Here is an 18737-nt window from a genome sequence, read left to right as displayed (position 1 = left end):
TTTGGTTGTACAGAGGCAAACACGTGCTTGACCGGTGTCTAACCAGCCGACCGTTGCTCCGCGCGCCGGATTATCAGTCCAGGGAAAGATGGCAACAGTGGGGTGTCACGCAGCGCACGTGTTTGAGAGTATTTTCCCCTCTCCTTCCTGCTCCTCGTAAAATGGTGTATAGCGGCAGCATGCGTCGCGCAATAGGCTATGCTTACAGATGAAATTCCTATCCCCATTCAACAAACGGTGTGAGCTTAAAGGTGTTCTGAAACACCTTCTGTGGAGAGTACATAAACTCGCTCAGTCACCACATTCTCTCATCACAAACACCTGAGCCAAATAATGCATTTATGCACGCAGCAGAAAACCCACATTCGCGAGAGAAAGTTGGCGAGTCCTTTCCGGCGACTTTTTCATGCTCGTGCCTTCCTCCGTCGCACGCTTCTGCCTAATTGGGTTCAGAGTTGGCTATATTAGTTCGATTCTTGCATGTAGCATGCAGCTACCATGAACAGGCAGCCGCTTTGGCGAGAATACTCGCAATATATTTGTTTCCGAAGGCACGCTAAGATATCTGTGCGCCTGCTTTTGTGAATCGGGCTTCTTCTGTCAAAGACGCTTTTTCTCGCGCTGCCTGAACTTACTGCAGCCTTGAATCACCTATTCAGACCATTCTAATTGAAGCCAAAAACGTCACGTCGTTTCGCATTGCATTTAACTAAATATTCCGCGGTAGCCACTGCACACACCGCCCGAAAATGAAATGCATAGTTCTTAATATTTCTTTGTGTGTACGAGTTTTCTAACACATGTACTGGATTTTTATTTACAAAGAGTGTGAATTGTACGTAAAACCCAAAACCTCGCCGGAGGGGAGGTGATGGGGGGGGGGGGGGGGGGGGGGGGGGGAACGCGAACAGATGGGATAGACGAGATTTTAGTGCCCCCTTGGAAATCACTCTCCCCTTCTCTTTTTTCTCCCGCAGCATATTAAACATGCCATGCTTGACTCCCTGACTCTTGATGAAAGGTTGCCGCCCTGTCAGGTATATTTTAACGCGAGGTATCTTGTGCAACGCGCAGCGCCAATAAACAAAGACAAGCATTAAAGCCACGATTGTCACCTCGAGAGCGGCAGTGACGTGCCCGGTGAGACACAGGTCGGCAAGAGTGATCTTGTCGCCGACGGCGTACTTCCCGTCCCCGATGACGTTCTCCAGGCCCTTGAATACGTTCTCCTCGAAGGCGCGCAGCTCCTCTTCGGTCGGCTTGGTGTTGTCGAAGAAGCGGGGGCACTGGGTGTAGCGAAACATGCACCGCGAATGGGGATAGCCCGTACATAACTATATCACAACGTCCTTATTCAGTGACGCAGAAGAGCGATATCTTGAGCTCTGTGAGAAAACTTGCGTAACAGGAAACGCGTACAATTATTGAAAACAAACAAGCGTAACGCTTACATGCTCTTTTTCCATGAACGTGTTTGCTCGCTTCCATCAAGAAATTAGATGGGTCCAGCCATTCTGCCGACCTGCTTTTTTTTTTTATGTGGGCCTCTTGTATTTTTCACAGTCACCTTCTAAAAAAACAGAGCCCCTGCGGGATTGCCAGCAAGTACCTTTCTAGAAAAATTGGAGTAATGCTGTGCGCATAGGTTAAGATTGTGTTCCTACCATTCAGGAGGCTCTCGCGCTTCTTCAGTTTCGCGCTGAAGCCGGTTCCTTTAGCGAGTATAATAAGGGCAGAGAACGTTCAAAGGGCGTGGAGCAGCACAGGAGGCACCATGAACAACAAGGAGTCCGCTTCACGTCTCTATTACCACCCTCTTTTCAGATTAGAGTTTCCGTCGAGGATTTAAATTAGATGCACCGGAGAGGTTGCGCATGTATTTTGGCGCCAGGTAGCCAACATTTGTTGGGCCACAGAGCCGAAGGTAACAGCGCCTTCAAAATTCTAGAAACTGATACTGATAATTTGTACTGTGGGCTACACCCCTTTTAATAATTACGACGCCTAACAGTAATAGTTAAAAAGTTAACTATTGAATATTAGTTACCCAGCCTGCTAGTTAGCACGTCTTAGCAGCATTCTGTTGCGTTACAGCACTGACACTGCTATGACAAAAAAAGCGCTCTTTTAACTCAAAAAGCCTATTTATAAAAAGGCTTTAGGTGGGAGCCCGCCCTAGAGGAATTTCTTCTATTTTGTTTTTCTTCAAAATGAAGTTAACGCAACCACCAACACTTGGTTTGATCTTTTCTCCATCTTACCCTCGTCAGACTACACACACATTTTCACGCGCAGTTTTCGTGAACGCATTTAAAAAAAAATTACTTCTGCAAATTAAGTGCGGTTGGGAGTCATAAGATATTCCCTGCGTATTCAGCCGGGCGGCTTCTCTGGAACTGCTTAAAAACTCTCCGTTCTGAGCAGCCCGCAGTCCTTCAATAGTTTCAATCCTTCTTCAGGTTTACCATGAGATTATTTCCAATTTCGATTCAAAGACGCATTTTGTCCAGCATGTGTTTAACTAAGCCTGACGTCATTAGACATTATCACATGTTTCTGTGCGCACAATGGGCCGTCGCAAAGGACATGGGTAAAGCTTATAGAGGAAGAACTGTGGGACTATGGCTGCAAAACGTTTTTTTCACATTCACGAGAATACCCGGAATTGCGAAACGCATTTATATTGACGCGAAACGAACTGCCCATCGGCATATCCTGCGACGAGAATTTACCGATGAGCAGGTGTAGGACAGTTTTGTAAATGATCCTGGCAGTTGACGGTGTAACAGATTAGGTGAGGTTTTGGTGACGACTGAAGTGGGGAAATCTTGTGTATGTGACCTGCCCGGTTCACGCCCACAAAAAAAAAAATATTAGAATGACTGTATGCGCACTCACGTAGAAAGCGGCCATGTAAGGATGAATGTTGCAGGAGGCTGAGGCCAGCACCTGGTCGATACGGGTGCGGCCCTTCACACAGGTTGGGTACAGCTCGGAGTCCGGGGCATACTTGCGCAGCAGATAGTAGGCGATGGCATTGCTGCAGTGAAAGTGTAGGCAATGATATAGAGAAGTAAGTGGAGTTCAGTGAAGTTGTATACGGGCCTGATGAATGGGCAAGAAAAGCGAGCTGCATAAGGTGGGAACGATAATAATACAGAGCATGATTTGGCACTAAAACTACACTCGCGCTTAACCTAGTGAAAATTAGGCGGCACTTAATACAGGTGCTAGGAAATTCCACTAGTTACCTAGCGCGTAATTGGAAGAAACCTTATTTTGCCTCCTAGGCAGCAGCAGGGAAGAGTTATAGCACGATGCCTACTACGTATCATTACGTATCATTCTATCCGGCACTGTACTACAGGGTAAAATTGACAAATCGGCAAAGCCGGAACCACAAATATGATATGCGCGTCAGCGAGCCTTGTCAGCTCGACTGAAAAATGTGAGCTGGACACTTTCGAGAAGGGACATCTTTCTTTGACGACTACGGCTACTTCTTTAGAAAACAGACGCCCACGCATAACAGCTCTGCTTCAGGGCTGCGTTCGAGCCTGAGGTATGCGTGCTGCGTTCGAGAACTGATGCATCTTTTCCTCCGGACTAGAAAGAGGCGCCAGTGGGCGCTTGCGTACGAAATGCATATAGAGTGTGCCAACAGCGCATTAGCGCTCTAGTCACGTTCAGGCCTGCAGTTCTGGCTTTGTTCACCACTTTCGGCAGCCACAATAATCGGGTACAACTAAAGAACGCAGCGGCTTTACCCCCTGAAAAGACCCCCTTCCAGCCAATGGCGTGGGGCGATTCTCAGGACTCTGCTAGTGTGACAAAGCAGGCAGTGGTAGATGAAAAGGGATAGTGCCCTGTCTCCATGGCCGTGGATAGACCCCTTTCTCCATTGTGGCGCTGCTCCCTTCATTCTCACGCTAGAAGGGTCATTAGAATCGCCCGAAGCCATTGGCTGGAAGTGGCTCCTTTGACGTGGAAATGCCGCTGTGTTCTTGAGTTGTATCCGACTAAACTGAGCATTATCAGAGTCCTGGGAAGCAGTCCGGCATTTTGTAAGGCGTGGTTTCACTACCCTTCTGAGTTGACTTATTGTGGTTTGAAATTATTTGTGGCGAAATAAGAATTCGGCCAGTAGTGGAGACTAGTGATTGCCAGCAAATAAATGACTGGCAATAATCAAAGGAAATAAAGTCTCAGCTACATCTTTGGACGCAGGTGTTAGCAAGCTCGTTGCGTCGTTTTTGGATTGCTTGCCGTTGTGCTCCAAATCGGCTGCATGATAGGATCGGGGCTCATAGATTTTGTTATTCGCTGGGTAAACGCGGAGAAAGGCACAAGTAAATATAAAAGTCAAGGAAGAGGCTCGAGGCAGCCATCGGATCGGCAAACCTTTTGCCAGCGGCAGAAGGGATTAGAAAACGGGACCGGATGAGAAAGGAGGAACTAGAAAAAAAGGACCAGTATACTGGGAAATAAACATAAAAAGCTGAAAGAAGATCAGGGATAAAGGGCTGCTGTTTGGCACTTTTTGGCGCCTCAAGTGCTTTTACCGCTTTGGAGTTTCCTGTTTATTGGTGTACCACGCTTTCCAAACGGCATAGCTTTTTTTTAGACGTGCAAGTCGCCAAGTCGCAAGAAAGATGTCGCAAGGAAAGCGCCGAGGTTAGTGAGAAAATATCTCAATAATGGGACTTGGAATTCGCTATTATTTAGTGCGGCCGTACATGTCTTCAAGCATCGAACGTTTTCACCTATGGTCGTCTTCCGAATAGAATACTCAAGCGGAAACTTATAAAGATGTTACTGAGTTCCTTAAATAGCAGTAGCAGGTTTTAGTTCTGCTCTAAAGCATTTTCCAGACAGAGCTTTAAAATTCTGACCGTGTGATGCAAGTCACTCCTCTTTTACTTGTGCTGTTATTTATGCGGTTTTTACTTATGCTGTTAATGACTGCGTCGGAAGGCTTCAGAAAAGTAATAATGAGAAGGCAAAACAGCAAACCCTCCTCGATGCAAGCTATGGATGACTAGAGCGATTGCAAAGCACTTCTTTTTGCGAACTAAATGAGCTGAAGACAGTTTTTAACTAACGTCGAAAATGCACCACCGAAGTAAAAAGGAATAAAAAATCAGGTGGAGCACGAAAGAACTTGAGTGCGAGCGACCACAAGGCGCTATTCTAGGCCGCACCGCAGTCTTGTGCTGAGCATAGGCCAGTATGCCGGTCCGACTGGCGTTGGTACGCAGGAAAGAGCAAAAAAGCAAAGAACTGTGCACAGCTGTACCTCTCGTATAAAATGAACCCGTCGTCGTCAATTGTAGGCACCGCGTGGAAAGGGTTTATCTGCAATGAGAAGTAGCAGGGAGGTAAAGGCGTTAATTACGGCCAGTGCAAGACAGGTGAAACAAGAGCACAGAGAGATGCGCGCACAAAGAGTACAAGCCGCAACGAAGAAGGGACATCATGCTTCCATGCATGGCACTGTCCCCGCGGAGCACACTGGGAGAGTTTGCGGGCAAAGAAGACTGCCGGCGAGCGTTGAACATCTCTCTTGCAACAATATCGCTTGGCAACTCCGCCGCCTTTCAGAAACGCTATCTTGCGTATATTAATGCTGGCTTCAGTAACATTTAGATTAGCGCACGACTGCACGTAAACGTGGAAGTTCCCGTTTTGTTTGTACAACCGTCAACACGCCTTTCTAGAGGATAGCAAGAGAATATAGCGCAGAGATGGACAGGACACAAGAAGAAACGAGCCACTCGAGCGCTCGACAGACTGCTTTCTGTTTCACGGGAGGTGTCAGCCATTGAAGCACTGTTTCTGATATAGCCAGCATTTCTCCATCTGACACAGTACTGATGCGACCGCCTTTACCCTTTTCGCCAAGGGGCGCAAATCTGCGACTACCTTCTCTCGTCGGAGATGGCTCGTCCCCATCGCGCGCTTCTGTAATATTTTAGTGCGCAGCAGCTTTGATGGACAACATTCAGTTTCGTCGCCTTTGTGCAGACCCATTGTTCTCCTTCGAGGCATTCGTATCGCGTATTGTTAATAAAAAGTTCGCATATCCTCAAGTTCTGTGGGTTTACACTCTCAAAACATGAAAACCCACCGCAATGATCACCCTCTTCTAATCTCTCACACTGTTTAGCTTATTACAAATGTCGGCTCAATACACAGTGGACGACGACCACATTCTTAAGATTGAGCCTTCAGAAAAGATGGAAAACTACCAAACTCCGTGCCGAAAGTTAAAATAGATAGGCAGAATTGCGCCGAAAATGAACGCTGCGCGTCAAAGTTGCTCCACACAAAAATTTTAGAGAAGCGTGCGCCCGGACAAGTTATCTCCGCTTTTGTAATGCCTTCCTGCGGCGCTTTCGACAGCTATCGCTGGCGGTCTCAGTTACGTTCTCACAAGGCGAAATAGGTGAAGGCAGTCCGTACATTGCAATGCATTCTGGGATGGACGCTATCTGAACCCCTCCCCCCTCCGCTCTTTTTTTTGCCAGGCTTTGTAGGCAGATATGTCCCCCGTGGAACAAGTGGCGCCATTCAAACGCTCTAGAAAATGCATGCTGACTGTACGCATCTTTAACCACGCAGGATTACGACTGGAGAAATTTGGTGGAAAATTGGATACATGATTAGGTAGACTTAATACCGAGCCGCAGAAGCATTACAACCGGACACCAAGTCTCGTCTTCTAGAGAATAAAAAAGAATTAACCTGAACACCTTTCTTGAGAACGGATTTGACGTTGCTGCGGACGTCTATATCGTGCACTGTACTCTTATTCGTTCTCATTTTCTAATCCGACGGACAAATAGAAACCCCAGATCAGCGTTGCACAAAATAACTGCCAACCTATTTGCGCTATCTCCTCATTCAAGGTCGATAAGCGGGCAGTTCACAGCATTTACGGCTGAGTCGTGCCCTACTTAGTGCGCATGCCATCGTATGGGTGTTTCCTTCAGATATTGACCGTATACCGCATACAATGGGTACAGAATGTAGTGCTCAGCTATGTAGGGCAAAGTAGAGCATTATCTATGTCGGGCGTAACGTCGCAAAGCTGAATTCGTGCTTTGATAGACGCTTTATTGAAGGGCTGCGGTTAAGTCCAACCACATGGGCTTTCTAAGCTTGCTCTGACACCCCACACCACACGGGCCCCTTTTGCATTTCACCCGATCGAAGTGCTGCCACCTGGATTATATATCGGGTAGCCGCGGCGGCAGCTCAGTGGTTATGACGCTCGACTGGTTAGCCGAAAGACACGGCAGGTGCATTTCGGTGGAGGCGAAATGCTAGAGGCCCGTGTGCTGTGCGATTTCAGCGCACATTAAGGAACCTCTGCTGATAGAAATTTCCGGAGCTCTCCACTACGGTATCCCTCATAGCCTTAGTTGCTTTGGGCCGTTAAACACCCGTAAACCATAAAGCATCTCGCGCAGACACGACATGCTCCATATCGCGTTTATGATATGACCGTTCAAACTTTACCAGTAAAAGAAAACTTGGCCGCAAGTAAAGTAAAGAAGCATTTTAAAGTAGTCTGCTCGCTGACCTTAAGGAACTCTTGGGTCAGGTGTTCCTTCTTTAGGAAGTCCAAGTTCTTGACGCTGAGCTCGACTCCGATCTCTTTGGCCAGAGACTGGATAAAGCCGCAGGGCGGACTTCCGACGAGGTTGTACAGTATGATGGCCATGTTGGTATTGAGAGCAGGAGCTCGTCTTTCTGCGACCGTCGAAAGCGACCACGAAAGAACTGAAGTGAGCGGAGGTGAGCTTTCTGTCTGGCGAGAAGAGATAGATAGGAGGAATATCGTTGAGAGCGTTACTCCCGCCGTTGCTTGCCGTAGCAGTGCGAGTGTCGTCACCTCGTTCGAGCGCGCGGAAAGTAGTGTATGAAATGATGGCAGATGAATAGAGAGAAGGTAAAGGAGAAAGGTCAGCTTGACCCACCTTAAGTGGTTGTTACTGCTTAATAAAACAAAAGGGTTACGGGAAGAGAACAGCGGTAATAAGGTTAGAGATGATAGTTTCCGACAATTCTTTTCTGCAATTTTATTCACTGTATCTCTGAACCAGTTTTTGCTCTGTGTGAACGTAAATTAAGGAAACACCCTCAGTCGTTTCTATTCACCAAATTGTGGCATAAGCTTGAAAGGAAACAAACACGATGTTAACAAGCGTGGTAAGGGATTTGTTTTAAATCAGTGCACATACCTTTCCTTGCGCAACAAAATATTTCATTTCGTTGGGAAAAACTGTACAGTTGCGAGGAGTCTTGCAAAGACTGCGAAGTGAAAACTGCAGAATCACCACAAGCCTTGTCAGACATGATTAATGCAAGCTTACCCTCCTTGTATATCGCTCGGTATAAAACGACAAAAAATGAGTGTGGCGCTTGAGTGTGGCGGAATGTTGTGGAACGGCTGTATTGGACACTACTGCCCTTTTTGACTGCACATTGCGGCTTTTACTATTTCTTTATGAACAGAATAAAATGCAGAGCCAACCGCAGAACAGTTGTCTTTATAGATTTGTGAAGGGATGCGAGAGCTACACGAAAGTTGGCGTAATGGCGGAAAAGTCCTTCTCGACTTGAGTGCTCCTTAATTTTTTTATGAAGTCAGCCTCTACTAAATGAGTATGACGCAGGGATCTTAAAGTCAGGAACTCCTCTCCTGCGTACCTTTAGTGTCAGGTCCCGGACCCCGAGGAACGGAGACGTGGCTCAGAGGTCGAGCGGTAGCGGTGAACCGTCTTTATTTTACACTAGACGCCGATATTTATAACAATAACTGGTGTGACACTTGACAGCTAATTAACAAGCACAAATACAGAAAGAAAAGACACAAGGCAATCCGGTAATCTAAAAGCAGAACAAAACCTACAATACAGAAGAGCTTTTTCCACACCTCAGCGACAAGCGCGATGCGGGTGTTGCTTTCGTACTATGGATATATGTCCAGCTTTCATGGACATGATTAACTTGCGCCATCTGTTGGCTGCCAGTAGCCATCATCGCGGAACTCGATGGTATGTTTTGAACTTGCAGTTTTAAGAAAACTGAAAGTCCCGAGAGAGTATGCTAACTCGATGGTATGTTCTGAACTTGCAGTTTTAAGAAAACTGAAAGTCCCGATAGAATATGCTAAAGCATAGTGATTATCATAGCCGATTCTCCCTCTTCGCTGCAAAATAGGACCTATAAAATGCTTCCTTGCTTACACCAACTATTTCTGAAGGCACGCAAAATCAATGCGGTGCACCGAACATCCCAAATTCCCGTGGTGGTATTGAGTCTTCAGCGCCACGCAGCGTGTACCATTTTGTGGCTTCGGCCGTTTAAATACCATGTTTTTCTCTGACTTCATGTCACAGTAACCGGCTTTATAGGCTCCGCACAGTGGCCAGAGGGCGCTGCGGAGCAGCACCACTTTCAGCGCCGCCTTGGCAGGTCTGATGATACTGGGTAGGCGAACGCGCTCGCCGCACTACCTTCTCTGAAGTCCTCGCTGCGTTTTGTATACGACCGCCGGCCGTGTGCTTCTGTTGCATCATGCGCTGTGCTATGCAATATTGCAACTCGCCTTTTCTGGCTTTATGTCCAATAAAAGCTCATAACAATACGTTGTTCCGCCGCTCTGAAGGGCTCAATTCAGTCGCGTTTTATTTTATTGCGGAAATTCAGTCTTTGGCATCAGTGGAACGTACTCCAATGAGTATAGTGTCTACCGTGGTTGTTATGGAATGATTATGGTGTATGAAACACGTCAGATACCATTCATCTCTTGAAGGCCTCTTGGTTGCATAGACTCGGCTAACATTAGTAATTCACATGCGTTTCAATTTCGCTTTTTTGCATACGTTCGCGAGGTGCTTAGTTTAGATGCTTGTTGATTAATTGAGTACAAATTCGCAGCCATCGCTCTGAATATAACATAAGATAAAATAAATTGACAACAGCTAGATTGCACTACAGCGTGGTATGCGCACGCCGCGTAGCAGAGGCGAACACAGACGTTTATGGGACATGGAGATCGTAAAAAAAAGCCCGATTGTTTGGCACTCGATGTGAACATGCAGCCATATACTGGAGCGTGTTCATTGCACTTTTCTGTGCTACCTGCACAGTCCAGTCCACCCCTCAATGGCATGGCATGCCTCCAGAAGGCGAGAAAATCGAGCTTTTTCGTAATTACGATGCTCAGAATACTTTTGTAGGGGTCAGTACGGGCTATTGGCAGCAAAGCTTATTGGATGCGGGTTCTAGGATAAAAAAAAGATAGTGCTGCCTCTCAACCTAGTCACTAGGTATAATATTACCTGTGGAATTGCACGCCTCGTCATACATTCGTACATTTCGGGCGATATATGCTTGCGTGACAATGCCGAAATAACCCCTCCCGCCCTTCTCGCATTCCGTTTACTTATGATTCCGACATACGTACGTGTTTCCGATGATCACAAACGTCAAAGAAACTAAAGCGCAGCAAGAAGTCGCACAAACCCTAAAAGTGCGGTTAGACGCCCGCAATTAGAAAGTAGCTCTAGCATTATCAAACTCTAAATTCACGCCGCAGAGTTGTAACGTGCACGTAATTGGAAAATGTGGTTTTAAATGCATGGCTCCACGTCTGACGTTGATCGTGACAGAGGTCATCGGCTTGACTGTTCGGACAGCTACAATCCACTTCTCGGTCGTGCACCCTACCCGAAAACTTTCACATTTTGACGCCAAGCTTCCCGCCCAGCTGTGATAATTCTGGACGCAGCATAACCGGCAGTTGTGCATTTTGCTTCCTTGAATTTCTTAGGTCATTTTCTCTAGTACTCGCGATCATTGCAGTGCCCTGAAAGCGTGCAGCAGCACGTGGCGCTTCCGCTCCCGCCTACCCACAGTTTCGTGAAAGCTGCGATAGGTGGCGCAAGGCTCGTGACCAAACTTGTCTTTACGGAGCCTATTGCAGGACTTTAGTGAGGACATTTTACGCAAGCTGGACAAACTGGATTGATCACAGTAATCCACTACGTGTATCGAGTTTTGAAGTGTTAAATTCAGGGTTTGACGATAGCACCCAAATGGAGCGGTGCAAATATATATTTAGAAAAATTAAGACTAAGAATGAGTTCCTCCTCTTTTAGAGGCTGATGATCAGATCCGCGACGCTGCTGATGAAACTGAAAGTTTCATTCATGCATTTATTTACTCTCTTCTAAGCAGGCAATAACAAGTGGCAGTCCGGTGAAGCTTCTTACAACCCCAGCATAACCTGCGCATACCATTTGGTTCAACTCGGAAGGCATTACGATACTGCTAGAAAAGTTAGGAATTTACTAAGTCTTCCACTCCGGCTAGATTTCCGGTTGCTCTGCTGCCTTTGCTCGGTACCTCTGTACTAAATATTGAGTAAGGGAATAACAGTTCCCTTCCTGTTGACTGAAATAATGCTTTAGTAGTTTCAGTAAATAGTAAATCCGCCCCTCGCAATGAAATGCCGAACTATCGTCCTGTTTCTCTTTGCCTAATCCTGTTTCTCACAAGGCGGCAGCGGCAAACTTATACAACCTTTGGTTTATTTTCTTCTGATGATGATAATGGCTTTGAACCAACCAACCGCACACGTCAGTTCCATGTTGGCTACTCCGAATTCCCTCATCGTCTGCGTCGTGTGAACAAACTATTCGCACTTCGGTCATGTGCACATGAAGCTACGCAAAACGTTTGCGAAAGAGCGCGTGCAATAATATGCGTGCACTAGACCCTCAACATAGGAAAAGGTGCACTGTAAGCATTCTAGGGCGAAAACACTATCAGCCTCCTGCCCCGCAGGATCTGAACATGGAGGAGAAGCCTCTGATAGAGTCACAAAACAAAAGGAAACGCTCATAATTGTCTCCCTGTGTGAGGTGACCTCTCAATCGCGCTTTGCGCTATATGGCGGTGGTGTCCACCTGCAAAAAAATCACGCTTTCGCACAATATTTCGTGCTTAGCAATTCTAAACCACCAGCCATTTTCTTCTACTCAGCAGTGACGAGTCAGTGTATGCAATATGTCACCATTTTGTCCTGAAAATGCTTGGCAGAATCTTTCTTTGGTTGTATTATTTAGCCCCTCAAAAATCTTTTTTTTTTTGGAGCAAGAATGGAATTCTCGTTTTTGTATTTGAGTTACAAAACAAATGCTCTGAATGAAACTATGAATTCTCGCTGTTTTCTTTCTATTTTTAGTTTCAAAAAAAGGAAAAATTTCTTAGCATTTAGAATTTCTTGCAATTTTACATCTCTAAACTACTCAATGTATGCTTGCTGTGCCACGTTGTGTACAGTCATCAGCTTGGTTATCTAAAACCCGAAGGCGGTGTGTTGCGGAGCAAAGTGAAGTCCTAATTAAGATCCTTATATGTGGCACAGTGTCACTGCGAAGGCAAATTGTATGTCTACACTGCTTCGCCCCAGAACAAGCATTGCCTTTAGATCCGAACACCCGCTCAAAATTTCAATTCCTTTGTGCGCCAGGCCGGCGTTCGGGCACTCTAGATAGCCTTGCAGACGACTGTACAATAATGTACGCGCATCGCATTGCCGCAGCTGATGAGTAGAATACTGTTTTGTATTATTCTTGTGATCAAATATTCTACTTATTCTTAGTTCATGGGCATTAGGTATGAAGATAACATGCAACAGTTTCCATTCGGTCGCAGCTGTGGCAATGTCGTTTAGTTTTAGTGCTGAAAAAAAAAAGCTGCCAAAGGAAGCAAACAGAAACAATCTTGAAGTCGCATAAGAGCAAGTGTCTTTTATTAAGTACGGCTTATACCTAGTGATGGTCGCCACACGGTGAGCGCAGCACATATGTGTCAACTTTATTTCAGCGTAGCCAAAATGTGGTTAATCATAACAATGGCAGGCCCGTAGATCTCGTCGAAACAAGCAAGTTTAGATTTGACTCGCTCGTAGTAGCCGGCAAGCTTGGGAAACTTGGCTCTGTCGACGAAACCACACTGAAGAAAAAAGTAAAAAAGAAAGAATGGCACTGATTCGCATTGAATGTGCCGTGGGAATAATGAATACTTGATCTGATCCTTTACACTCTAAATAAAATTCTCATTTATTTATAGTCGAGCAGGAGGTTCGGAGAAGTGGTGCGGGAACTGGGAAGTTGTTGGCTGTGAAGCAGTCACTCAAGCTTAAGAGATGAACTGAGCATACCTGCTTTCACTACACTTTCGGGAACACGTAAGCTCCGTCCTTAAGGATATGACGTGATAGCGTTAATGGGCCCCATTAGCGACTGCACTTGATCTTGACACGCCGCTGTCACGCGAAACATGCAAACAGTGGTTCGTGTACACTCACCGCTCACGGGCATCCACTTTGCTACTTACTCAATCACTACATTCGCAGTTAGTGCCTCTATAATCAGTCACCATATTCATAGCATACAGTCAAAAGCTGCCACATTACGTTAAAGGCCACACGACATACATATAAATCCCCGCTTCAACCAAGCCGTACGAACGGGGTGAATATATTCCCTGTGCCCGGGTATCAGCTGCCTTGCCTTGATTTTGTGGATTCTAGATCACTGAAGCTGGTTTACCGTAGGTATATTCAACCTGCTGCGAAATACTTCTTTTTTAAACGTGACCATCGACCCCACCCGTCAAGGACTGGCTTCGCGCGAAGGAGACTTGCCATGGCCGGTGAACTGTCACCTGCGCGGCCAGCCAGAGATGATCGATCATTGCTTTGTGAGGTGCAATGATGCAGTGTTTTTCTATGACACACTACAGCGGAGAATCAACAAGGACATTCAGATCTCGCCTTACAGTATAAGGTTCTTGAATGTCCTGAAAGACGCCGTGATTCCGTACGATCTGTTAATGCTAATTCGACATTTTAGCTCCTGGAAGAGCCGCTTGATGGATCGACCCGAAGAATTACTTCGTACATCTAAGTGCATGTTCAGTGAAAAGTGTGCCTTGGTGCGGGGGTTATGCGGCGCAGTGCCGGGCGCCTGAATGCTTGCCGTTTCTTGAGGCATGTGTACGACTCTCACAATTTTGATGGACTGGTGGAATTCAGTGTACGAAGACAGGAGAATGTGCGTCTGTATCGCGAAACAGTATGTGTGTACTGATATGCTTGGGTATCGGGACCGAGGTCTTCACCGCATGACGGTGAACTCTGCAGACGACGGAGGGAAGCCTTAGGGAGGGTTGGTAAACTTGAAGGTTTATTTACATATTTACAAGAGAAGCAGGGAGACCAAAAGTCAGAGATGAAGTGCTACATATTTACAAACAGAAGCAGGGAGACCCAAAAGTCAGAGATGGAGTGCCGTGAAAGCAGCCAAATCGCGGCTTAAATACAGTGGATATTCCCTAGGCACCTAGCTAGGGAAACCGGTGGCTGATCAAGCATCCAATGGGCAGACACACTCTTCATAGTCTCTTCCCTAACCCCGTGACCGCTCCGCCCCCACAAACACGTGCACAGGCGATAAGGAATCCTGGCGCCTTGAGGTCCTGGAATGCTATTTCCGACCGGTTGAGCAGGTGAATAAGGTCGTTGGCTTAGCAGGCGGTGACCCCCTCCGTTGGAAAGAGGCGTTCTGGAATGTGGTTTCCGACGGGTTGATCATGTGCGTAAGGTCGTTGGCTTTGTAGGCGGTGATGCGTCCTGACGGCCCCGGGCATTCCAGAGGGTAAGATGAATCAGCCGTGTCCGCCCCCGCTTTGCCTGGCCGCGCAAGTGCAAGCGAGCGAGGCGGGTCCGACGCCTTTGTTCGGCTCTTTCTGCCGGTCCACGTGAGGGCGCAGTTCGGGAGAAATGCCGCATTCCATACTCCGGACGAAGGGATTAGAGGCCTTTCGTCATAGCTCACCGTCGCCAAGAGCCGTTCCTAATCCTCTTCTCAGGACGACAGCACCTTCGGGTCAAACATAGTTCAATGGCGCCTGCCGGGCTCGTCTGTTCCCGCTGTCGGGGCCTCCGATCACAACAATCCGTCCGCCGCCAAGAAGACGCCACGAAGTGGTTGCAGCCGGTCGGTGCACCACGAATGGGCGTCAGAGTCCCAGTCGGCCTCGTAGTAGTCAGTCCACTTGACCTGCACAGCTGGCAAGGGTCCTCAATGGAGCATCAGCGATCCGATCTGAGCTCAGCCCCTACCTCCGGCTAGGCAGCACGCGGCCAGCCTCAGAACATTGCCAGGTCTTTAATACAGAGCAATATGGCTGAAAATTTTGGATGACTTAACCTTCGCCAACAGCTCACGCCCGGAAGTGTGCTGAACCAAAACTAGTTCCTCTTTGTTTTTCCTTTTTTCGCAAAAGACATGCGTCTGAAATTTGGTAAGAAACTTTTTTTTTCGGCAATAAGGTAGGTACGGGGAAGCAAGAAAAAAACAAAACAAAACCAAAAATTATACGGTAGCTTTTCTCGAGCATTAGGGCATTTTACGCCAGATTATGCAGGAAAGCTACGACTGAGACCGTCGGTATTCCCGTTTTCCCGCCCTTTTCGGTAGCGGTAGCCCGACTGAGTCACTGGTAGAGGACCGACTACGTCCCCCACCAACGACGGAAGGGTTCGCTAATCACGGGCACTAGCTTCCTCGGAGCCTTCCTTAAATCTCCTGGCTTTCCGACACGCTGACAGGTGTCGCAGGACTTTACAAACTGCTTGACATCCTTGACGCAGCCAGGCCAATAAAACTCCTGTAGAAGCCTAGCTTTAGTTTTCTTCACTCCAAAGTGGCAAGACCAACCCCCCCATGGCACAATTTAAAGATGCCTGCGCGGTATTGCTGCGGCACCACGAGCTGATCGAACTGGACCGCCTTTGAGTCCTTGTACTCGGCGTTGCATCTGTTCCTGCCGCGAGCCTCTCCGCTCGTCTCAGAAGCATCGCCTCCTGGGTTTGCCCCTGCCTGACCCGTCGTGGGAGAGCCTTCGTTATTCCTACGATTTACTTCAGCTGCAATCTCGCGAGCCTTCGCATGAGTGAGCGCCTGGACGGTTCGATCGCCGAAACTACAACCCTCTTCTTGGAGCATCTGCTGCGACCGATTTGAAAAGAGGTACGGAAATTTTTCCGGCAGATTCGGTGATACCGCTGCCTCCGTTTCCAGAACGCCAAACGGGCCCTCTATTCTAACTCGTGCGATCAGCAAGCACGCGCTATTCTCTTCGGCCACCTGCCTAATCCCTGCACATTCCCCAGTAAAATCAGCTGCGTTCACGTTGTGTGGGGTGGATTACGTCCATGGTGGCCGCGGAGTCCCTCAGAACCCGGCACGGTTTTCCATTAACCTGCATGTCTTTCAGGTATGGCTCTAGCACGCGCATGTTCTCATCGCCCGCCTCCACCAAGGAGAGAACGATTTCCTGCTTCCTGCAAGCGTGGGCGAAGTGACCGGGCTCGTGACAACGGAAACACACTGGTTTCTTTCTGGCTTCAAAAGCCGTATCCCTCTCTTTTTCGGTCGCCCCCTTTATGGGGTTGCTTGATTCTGCTTTGTGGCTTACGGGGGCACGCGCACCCTCTGCTACGCGCTTGGCATAGAACTCTTCGGCCAGCTCTGCTGCACTTTCTAGGGTTTTATTTCCCGGCCTGTCCTGCACCCACACGCGCATTTCTTCCCTCAAAGAGCCAAAAAACTGCTCCAGGCAGATCACCTCTATTACTTTATCGTGAGTTCCGTAAGCCTGTTCTCTCTTTAGCCATTCCTTCAGGTCTGCCTTAAGGTTATACGCAAAAACCGGAAATGACTGATTAGGCTGTTTTCTGGCTTCCCTGAAGCGGCGCCGAAAGGCCTCTGCGGACAGTCGATACTTTTTTAGGAGTGCTGCCTTTACTTTAGTATAGTCTGCCGCCTCCTCTTTTGCCAGACGAGCGAGTACTTGGGCCGCCTCACATGGAAGATTGGTCAGAAGTTTCTGCGGCCAAGACTCGGTCGGAAACTCGCAACTTTCACATGCCCGCTCAAAGTTCACGAGAAAGAGCCCTATGTCCTCTCAAAGTTTGTACGGTTGCAAGAGGTCCTTTATTTTTATTTTTGATGCTGCCTGGCTTGCCACTGTGTTCGGCACCTCTAGCCTAGTGCGTTCTCCCTGTGCAGCCTGAGCTATCTGTAGATCGAGCCGTTTTTTCTCGATCTCTCTTTCATGCTCTCTTTCCCGCTCTTCGTGCTTCCTATGGTGCTCCCTTTCCTGCTCTTCGCGCTTTCTTTCGTGCTCTCTTTCCTGCTCTTCGCGCTTTTTTTGTTCATCCTCTCGCTTCTTTTGTTCCCTTTCTTTAATTAGCTCCCAACATTCTACTATCTCCTCCTCGTCCGTACCGAAATCCTCAATTGCCCTAATCAATTCAGGTTTTCTACGGATCGACCCACAATCAATGCCCAATTCCCGCATACGAGAACTAGGTCTGGTTTGCGCAGCTTCTTCCAGTCCATGACTATTTAAGCAACAGCAAGTCTCTACTCACGTGGTCAGAGGAGCCCCGGCTGCCTCTTATACCAACCTTCGATTACCTAAGCTAACCATCTTCCAAAGTTGTAAAACCTGGCAATGCTCCAAGAGAAAGACCGCGCACTTACCATACCAGAGTCAGGACCAGGCGCAGACCATCCCACCCCTGCCAACCAGTTGATATGCTTGGGTATCGGGACCGAGGTCTTCACCGCATGACGATGAACTCTGCAGGCGACGGAGGGAAGCCTTAGGGAGGGTTGGTAAACTTGAAGGTTCATTTACATATTTACAAGAGAAGCAGGGAGACCAAAAGTCAGAGATGAAGTGCTACATATTTACAACAGAAGCAGGGAGACCCAAAAGTCGGAGATGGAGTGCCGTGAAACCAGCCTAATCGCGGCTTAAATACAGTGGATATTCCCTAGGCACCTAGCAAGGGGAACCGGTGGCTGATCAAGCGTCCAATGGGCAGACACACTCTTCATAGTCTCTTCCCTAACCCCGTGACCGCTCCGCCCCCACAAACACGTGCACAGGCGATAAGGAATCCTGGCGCCTTGAGGTCCTGGAATGCTATTTCCGACCGGTTGAGCAGGTGCATAAGGTCGTTGGCTTAGCAGGCGGTGACCCCCTCCGTTGGAAAGAGGCGTTCTGGAATGTGGTTTCCGACGGGTTGATCATGTGCGTAAGGTCGTTGGCTTTGTAGGCGGTGATGCGTCCTGACGGCGCCAGGCATTCCAGAGGGTAAGATGAATCAGCCCTGTCCGCCCCCGCTTTGTCTGGCCGCGCAAGCGCAAGCCAGCGAGGCAGGTCCGACGCCTTTGTTCGGGTCTTTCTGCCAGTCCACGTGAGGGCGCAGTTCGGGAGAAACGCCGCATTCCATACTCCGGACGAAGGGATGAGAGGCCTTTCGTCACAGCTCACCGTCGCCAGGAGCCGTTCCTAATCCTTTTTTCAGGACGACAGTACCTTTGGGTCAAACATAGTTCGATGGCGCCTGCCGGGCTCGTCTGTTCCCGCTGTTGGGGCCTCCGATAACAACAGTACGCAAAAACTTTGGTAGCTCGGCAGCTTTTATTTGCATGCAGTAAAGAAAAAAATGGCGGCATTTCCTATGGGTAGCACGTCTGATTCGCAATTCAAGGGTCAGGGGTGCGACTCCTCGCTAAATACCCAAATTTTTCTTTTCCGGACAAGCCATTCAGTTTACCTATATGTAATGACATTTT

At 47.9% G+C, this 18737-nt stretch overlaps 1 protein-coding gene across 3 annotated transcripts in view; it reads right to left on the bottom strand.

Moving 5' to 3' along the window:
- LOC144121857 (glutathione S-transferase 1-like) overlaps window positions 1–18737 on the bottom strand; it is a 110045-nt gene that overhangs the window by 3003 nt on the left and 88305 nt on the right. For 2 of the 3 annotated variants that reach the window (XM_077655272.1, XM_077655274.1), the window contains exons 5-7: window positions 5297–5355; window positions 2899–3040; window positions 1116–1286 (exon numbers count right to left, since the gene is read on the bottom strand). In XM_077655272.1, the coding sequence (XP_077511398.1) occupies window positions 1116–1286; window positions 2899–3040; window positions 5297–5355 (372 nt within the window). Of the gene's footprint in view, window positions 1–1115; window positions 1287–2898; window positions 3041–5296; window positions 5356–7585; window positions 7811–18737 lie in introns of those variants that run through there. The other variant, XM_077655273.1, reaches the window with a different exon arrangement.

Source organism: Amblyomma americanum, chromosome 2 (genome assembly GCF_052857255.1).
Source record: "Amblyomma americanum isolate KBUSLIRL-KWMA chromosome 2, ASM5285725v1, whole genome shotgun sequence".
In the NCBI taxonomy this organism is placed as follows: Eukaryota; Metazoa; Arthropoda; class Arachnida; order Ixodida; family Ixodidae; genus Amblyomma; species Amblyomma americanum.
Note: the sequence above shows the minus strand (reverse complement) of the source record. Positions and strands in the feature narration are given on the sequence as shown.